General features: G+C 59.7%; 1 protein-coding gene across 2 annotated transcripts; it reads right to left on the bottom strand.

Annotated features, from left to right (window-relative positions):
* Positions 1-3,408: 3,408 nt before the first annotated feature.
* TMEM18 (transmembrane protein 18) lies at positions 3,409-6,943 on the bottom strand. Of its 2 annotated transcripts, XM_045582233.1 has the most exons (6): positions 6,791-6,943; positions 5,725-5,845; positions 4,890-4,944; positions 4,402-4,495; positions 4,203-4,322; positions 3,409-4,134 (listed from the first exon to the last, which is right to left on the bottom strand). In XM_045582233.1, the coding sequence occupies exons 1-5, from the start codon at positions 6,845-6,847 to the stop codon at positions 4,227-4,229; spliced, it is 423 nt and encodes a 140-aa protein (XP_045438189.1). In that variant the 5' UTR covers positions 6,848-6,943; the 3' UTR covers positions 3,409-4,134; positions 4,203-4,226. The 2 variants fall into 2 exon arrangements, with proteins under 2 accessions (XP_045438189.1, XP_036295276.1); XM_036439383.2 differs by having other exon boundaries at positions 3,409-4,322.
* Positions 6,944-7,478: the final 535 nt, after the last annotated feature.

The raw sequence follows: 7,478 nt of genomic DNA, 5'->3' as shown, positions 1-7,478 counted from the left end.
CACATTGTGCATGTCCATGGGCTGTGCGTATCTATATATACAAAAGGCTAAGCGACCATCTGACCGTCTGACTGGTGGCTATGATGTGCACTGACCGTCAGGGGGCAGATGCTCAAGCAGGAGCTGCTGAGCTGCGGTGACATGGCAGTGGCGGTTCTCCGGCGATATACCGGAACCAAAGAGGAGGGAGCCCAATTCTGGGGTGCGTCACCCAAGAACCACCTTCTCACACTCTGGGACTCCTCAGGGGATGTCGGAGAGCTGGTTTCAGCCCAATCTTCCTCACCCCTACCCCCGCCCACAGGCCAGGCTGAGGGACCCACCTGCCGGAGGGATCCTGCTCACTCCACAGACGCCCTTCGAACCAAGGTGCAGCTGGCAGGGGAGGGACCATGGGAGGTTGGCTCTGGGGCATGCCCGGACAGTCTTTTCCCTTCCCGTCCACCCTACGCCATGCAGAGTCAGAAGGACAGCTACAGGCAATTATAGGCACCCTGGGGTGGGAGCGGTGCCCTGCCTGTTCTGAACAGCGGAGGGCGTCCCAGGCACGGAGATGGACCTCCCTCTGTGTGGGTGGAGGCCAGGCTCAGATAGGCTGGGACCAGGAGTGGGCGATGACCATGTGGAGAGGGCCACCCTGACCTGCGTGCGTCACGTGAACAAAAGGACCCTTTGCTGCTTTAGGCCCAGAGACCAACGCTGTTCACAGGCGACGAGTGCCAGAGGTCAGGTAAGGGGTCAGGTGGAGGCGAGGGGGAGGTGACTGTGGTCTGGGACCAAGCATGCCCATAGGGATGGGGGGCAAGGAGGTGTCAAGATGTCCTGGTGGCTTCGTGGGCCTCGGCTGTGACCACATCAGGCCACTGACAGCCGGTCGGTGCTGGTCACAGAAGCAGTGACAGCTAACGGTGTGAATGGGGACTGGGACAAGGGTGTGCTGAGTGTCGAGGGCGTGTTCCTACCCTGAGCTGCAGACTGGGAGGGAGGGTACTTCAAGCATCCTCCATGACAGTCCACGAGACTCCACAGGCCAACGGCAGTGAGGACCCCGCCCAGAAGCCGGAGCAGACACCGTCCTGGGACCTCGGACACCGTCCACGGGCCAGGCATGGGACAGCTTCCTTCCTTCCGGGAACTACGGAACCCCTTTGCCACAGCTCGCCATACCCAGGCATGTGTGGCAGCACGCCGGGAACTTAGTAAGTCCTCTAGCATTTGGTGCTCGGCGGAACAGTAACGCCTCTCTGGGCCCAGGGCCTGGGAGGGACTCTCTGGAACCAATCCACATGTTTGCACAGAGGGGGCGGGCGTTGTCAGATGTTGCCATGAGCAGGTCAGTGATGGAGCCATAATAGCCTAGATTAGTGCCACATGCTGGCTGCTTGGGCTGCTCGGCCGCTGCAGCTATAAAGAGGCAGGACAGAGCGGTGGGTCTGCTTTCTTTTGAGCGAGGAGCTTGCTCGTCAAGAGGTTGTTACGTCCCCACACTCCTCTCGGTGGGGCCAGGCGGCCAGAAGGTCGGGCGGGAGACAGACTCCAGATACAACGCCTGCTGCTGCATTCTCTGTAAGCCTGCACCCTCCCTGGCACCTGGGGGCTGCGTCCTCCCTGGTACCTGGAGGTGAGCCCACGTTCTCGGGGGAAGATGCTGCCTGCTTATCCGCGTGGCCCGTTGCCATGGGAGATCCTCGCCTCACCCCACACCTGTCCCAGCAAAGGACCTGTATTTAGCACGAGCCAAAAATTAGTTTAAATAACCAACATTCATGGAAGTCAATGAAACTGCATGTGTCTCCCCCACCTCGAGACCTGTGGGCTGTCCAGGGCTTGCCCCCGGGACTTGCACAGGAGCGGGTTCAGGGATGCGGGTGCCTGTGGACCTGCACCCCCTCCGGCCTCACAGCCGTGTCTCCCCAGCACTGGGCTGTGAGGTGGCTTTTCTACAAGTGGAAGGAAAGGCTTTGCAGGCATTTCATGAAAAATGACAAGGAAACTCCATAGGATGGGACCACGAGCGGCTGAGCAGCGGAGCCGTGGGGAGGAGAGGCTGCAGGCCCCAGCCCTCTCCCCGAAGGGGTGGCCCCTGGGCGGGCAGGCTGTGCCCTCAGACAGAGGTCCTCCGCACGTGGAGATGCTGCTGGGAAGTCTGAAGCAGGTGAAACCACGCCAGTGGGACGCAGTCACTGATGTGTTTTCTTTGGAAACTGCGGCTTGGGCGCCACCTACTGTTCATGTCCTGGACACCGAGGTTTTCTCAGTCGGGATATTGGGGCACAGGCCCCACTGATTTAGTTCCTGAAGTTGAATCTGGGGGAAATCCCAAACGATACAGCATTTTTCTTTGGCATCACTCAGCTCACTGCTCGCTGTCCTGAAAACTTGTGTCTGGCCTCTCGGAGTCTGAGGTGACAGTCTGTGCCCGAGGACGGGGTTCCTAAAACAGCAGGATCACGAGGACCAGCCCGTGTCCTAGGGCCCTTTCCTTCAATCTGCTCTTCCTATGGGATGATGGTGCGGCCAGAACACGCTCCTCCATCACAGTCACAGCAGCACAGGGTCCCGCCAGCCCTGCCTCCTGTTCTGGTTCCTATTGGAGCCAATAGTGAGTCACCAGGGAGGGAGGGGGCGGGACCCTGTGCAGCCACTCTCACCGGGCTCCCCTCACCCTGGGGCTGGGGAAAAGAGCCCAAGTCCCAGGAGTCTTAGTCCCTCTGCTCAGGGCCGACTCCAGGGAGTGAACATCTCATCACCTCTCCCCAGGCACCAGCCCAGCTCAAGCCGATATCAGCTTCACTACAGAAGGGTTAGGGTTAGGGTTAGGGTGATGGAGGCTGAATGTTATGCTACAAAAAATTTAAAGGACAAGAGTCCACAAATGTCTACTAAACAGATTTCAAAACTGAATCCTTATAATATATGCAAAGTATAAATTATTTTTAAAAAAATATATCTTTATTGATGTCCGAAATGGAAGACAGAAGCATCAATGAGAGAATCATTGATCAGCTGCCTCCTGCATGCCTCCCACTAGGAATTGAGCCCAAAACCCAGGGCAGTGCCCTGACCAGGAATCAAGCCGTAAAGCAGCAGCAAAGGGGGCCTGGTCTGCTTCGTCCCAGGACAGAGCTGGCGTTCCCAGGCCCGGCCTCATGGGAGGGTCCAGGATGCTGGACCTCACTTCCCAGGTCTCGTTCATGGTTCCTCCTCATTTCTGCCTTGGCACTGCTGTCGTTCTGGGTCAGGTCACCTGGGGAGGACGGAGGATGCTTAGCGCTGTCCTGGGGCCCACCCCTCATGACCACTCAGTATCACACACCTGGGCCACACGTGCTGGGAGACAACCAGGGGCCCAGGAAAGCGTTGACATGTGATGGTGCCCATGTGTGTGAGTCAGTCTGACGGATTTACATGGAGTTAACACTAATCATAGACACACTGCGAACTGCTTAGCTCAGCGATTCTGTTCAGTGTAACTGGAGGCTCCAGGACACAGCCCACAGGTGTTTGCTTTAAATGCTTGGTAGGATGTGTCTATAGCGTGGGCGGCTGCTGTGTGTACGTTTTTTGTTTCAAATCCTCGAGTATGACGTAACACCATGCTGAAGGGCACCAGCTGTCAATCACCCAGGTACCCAGCGCTGGAGGCACCGTGGGGGACTTATCCCCACGGAGTGTGTGGAGAGGGGCCGAGACGTATGGACACTTAGCTTCATACCAGGGGCTGTGAGGACTCAGTGGCTCGCGAAGGAGAACCCTGGCCCACCAACGCCGGCGCCTTTCCCACCAGCACCGCGATGTAGCGACAGGGACTTTCAGCTCGTGCTGCGGCTGGGCCAGCTCCCAGATGGCAATGCGGCTCCTCCGACGGCTGGCTCCAAGAGGCCCACCTCCGCCGGCACAGGGGCTTTGTGCCGGAGCCTCAGGACCCACTGTCACTGGTCAGAGCGTATCCATCATGGCGACTGAGAGGATGTCCTGGATGCTGTGACTTGTGAGGGATTATCACACATCGTAAGTCTTGCAGGAGCCCCAGGTTAGTAATAGTAACCAACTGGCAAAGACAGCCTGAGCCTGAGCACAATCAGCTGAGACATAACAGCGCCTTGAGGAAGCCATCTTTCCAAACGACAGTGGCTGTGGGACGGGCCCGCCACGCCAGCACTTAGTTCTCAGGATGGCAGCGGGACGCACTCGGACACGGCGGGACAGCTCCAGGAACCTGGCGGCTACTCCTCCTTCCTCCTCTTCCTCCTCTCCTTCGCCTTCTGCTGTAGGGCCTTGAGGTCGGCCATCACAGCCAGCGTCTTCCGGACCCACAGGACCTGAAAGCAGGGGTTTGGAGAGTGATCACACTGGGACACGCACAGGGAAAGCGAGGATGCAGCCGTGGTAAGTACGCACCACAATGATCATGGCGTTGAGGAGCAATGGCGCTGAAAACACCAGCGAAATGAACATCCCCCTCGAGTCGAAATACTGGTATTTCGAAAAGGACCTGTTTTAGGAAAATTTAAAAAATCACTTGGTGTAGCGAAACAATGTTTTAAATGCCGTTCCCTACTTAGTGTGAGGCTTCTGGAGGTCTTAGGTCCCGAAGGCAGACCCCCCACCCCCTTCCATGAGGGGTGGCCCGGGAGGGGAGAGGCTTCTGTGCTCTCCACGCAGCCCATGCACACCCACACTATCACTCCACTTCCTTACTCTGCTGCTAACGTCACTTAACAGCCCCTGACCTCTCTCTCCCTCAAGGCATGTCCAGCACCACCCAGTCTTCAGCTGGCACCGCCAGCAGGAATCGTAAGGAGCGCTCCAAGCGGGGCTGCTGTGCTGCATGTGGGGGCTCTTTCCAGAAAGCAGAAGCCGGACAGCCACCGCCCTGACCAGCTCACCTCCAGTTCATGGCGGCCACTTCATTGATGTACTCAGCACAATAGACCAAGGTCACTGCAAGAGAAACTGAGCGTGACTGACAGCTCATCATGTGGACACATCCTCTACAGACCATGTTCAGTGCAAACACACAAGATAGCAAGATAAATGGCATTCCTCCTTTAGATACAATGTAAGACAACAATCATAAAACTAAAACCCAGGAAACCCTTCACCCAGAGGAAACCAGGCCCACACACGTCAGCCTCCAGGTCTCGGGGGAAACACACAGAGCTGGTCAGCAACACGCAGCCATGAGAATCCAGTCTTCTGCCCAAAAACCAAGAGCCGCCTGCTGGCTATTTGCCCAGTTTCCTACATGCCCCGGCACAGGTCAGGCCAATGGTCCACGGGGCAGCAGGGCCTAGAGCCGTTGAGTCCCATCCTCGGGATTCCGACAACAGGGGGCAGCAGCGTTGGGGGCCAAGCCGGGCAGCAGGAATCCAGCCGCAGGGATGCTGATTTGTACCCGAGTCCTTCCCAGTGTGCAGCCTCCCTGCCAGAGCGAGCAGCACGGTGCTCGAGATGGAGAGAAACTCGTGAAGAATCAGCATCTCACTAACCCTAACCCGTCTTGTGTAACTGGTACTGACCCCCTCCCTGGTAAGGTAGGTGCTCGGTAGATTCCTTTCAAATACAACATCCAAATTTACTTTATCTGCAGAGTTCCCAAGAGCGAAATCAGGGCAAGCCCTGCGACTAAGAGCAGAGCCTAAAACAGGAGGGCTGGGTCCATGGAACACACTACATGCCGAGAACACAGGCACATCACGCCGCGCTGTCCATTCCACTCACCGAGGCACAGGAAGTGCCCGACCTGCAGTTTGTATCGCCGGGAGGACACACACGTGAGCAGAAGGCAGAGCGCATGGAAGACAACCAGGCCGAGGAGCCAGGGCTCCGTCCAGTCTGTCTGCTGTGGACACACATTGGGCACTCGTCACCATCAGCTCCCTCAGGGGCCCGGCCTCAGGTCCCCAGGGTCAGAGGGGAGTCAACGGCCCCTCACTCCTGAGAACCTACTTCTGGGGCTACTGAGCAAGGCGTCCAGAGGGGCCCTGACCCCAGGCTCACAGAAGAGGGGGGAGCAGAGGGAAGGGAAGAAGGGAACCAGGACCACTGAGGAGGAATTCGGGGTCTAATGCTGGAGCACAGAGGGGTGGCCTCCCCGACGGCCCTCGGGTTTGTGGCCTGGCACACTATGAGGTGAGTGGAACCCAAGGGCCATGGTCCCAGGAGGGAGGAGGAAGTCAGGGGCTAGTTCAGGAGATGCATTTGGTTACTCCCCCTCAGAACCCCTATTTCAAGCCTCTAGCACTTCAGGCCTTGAGAAATCTGAGCCATCCCTACTGGCAAGACTCCCTTTTCCTTCTGCCCTATATTCAGCCTCCCAACAGTGCTGCGAGCCCAGGTCTGCTCAGCTCCACGGGGGGTCAGGTCCTCCGCCCAGGGTCAGATGGCCCCTGTGCTCAGATCCACGCCCTGTCCTGATCTGGCCTCATGGACTCAGAGCCCCAAGCCTTCAGGCCTAGTGTGGCCGCTCTCCCGCACGCCGGGCCCCGCAAGACCACGCAGCCGGGGCAGGTAAGCTGGCCATGAGCTATGTCCATCCCTTCTCGTCCGAGGGCCCAGAGCGAAGGGCAAGGGGGTGGGGGGTTGTAACTGGGGAAGAGCAGCACCGCGCCACGCCCCCCGCCTCCTGGCCCGCCCCAAGCTTCAGGCCCCGCCCCGGAAGCTCCACCAGCCACCCCGCACGCTCAGGCCCCGCCCCCAACGCCCGGGCCGTGCCGGGGCGTCCACGGCGGACGAAGGGAAGTCCGGGGCAGCTCCACCACCAGCACCGAACTGGCCGCCGAGTTACCATGATGACGGCGGGAATGCTGTCGGGGAAGGAGGTGACTGAGAAGGCGGACGGCATTGTGCCAGCCACAGCCGCCCTCGCCCTCGCCGTCAGGCTGGTCCCGCCCGACTACCGGTACGTGTGCCTCTGGCGCCGCCTCTCCCGGTGTCTCGGGTGTCGCGAGACCTGCGGTGCCGGAAGTGGGCGGTGACCCTGTGAACGCGGACAGTGCTCACGTCTCGCGGTATTTCATGCCGCCCGAGCGACAGCTGACAGTCCTCGCCGGCCTCCGGAGGCTGCGGGCGGCGCTGCTGCCAGAGGCGGCCTGACAGAGCCTCCGCCCCGGACTGTGCACGCGGCCCGTCCTCCTCCGAGCGGGGGCGCGGGGAGCCCGGGGAGCCCGAGGTGAAGTCCGGGACAGGTTACGGCGAAGCACCCAGAGCCCCGCCAGTTTCTGGTGCTTTTCCTGGGAGGAAGGGAAGTGGGTCGGGCTGCGCTCCCCGGCCCCTCTTCCCGCCCAAACGCAGCCGCCGCGGTGCTCCGGTCTGGCCGCCAGGCACCCGCTTCCGCTCCCAGGACTCTGATGGGATGAAGGGGCGGCGCCCCGGTGGAGCCAGCGCCCCGGGTTCTGGGTCCCCCCTCCCCGCCTCTGCCCTCTCGCTCTGTCCTCGCGGCTGCCCCTTTGAGTTGAGTGTCCGCCTCATTTTCG

The sequence above is a fragment of the Pipistrellus kuhlii genome, unplaced genomic scaffold, assembly GCF_014108245.1.
Source record: "Pipistrellus kuhlii isolate mPipKuh1 unplaced genomic scaffold, mPipKuh1.p scaffold_m20_p_150, whole genome shotgun sequence".
Taxonomy (NCBI): Eukaryota; Metazoa; Chordata; class Mammalia; order Chiroptera; family Vespertilionidae; genus Pipistrellus; species Pipistrellus kuhlii.
This window is presented reverse-complemented; position numbering and strand designations above follow the sequence as displayed.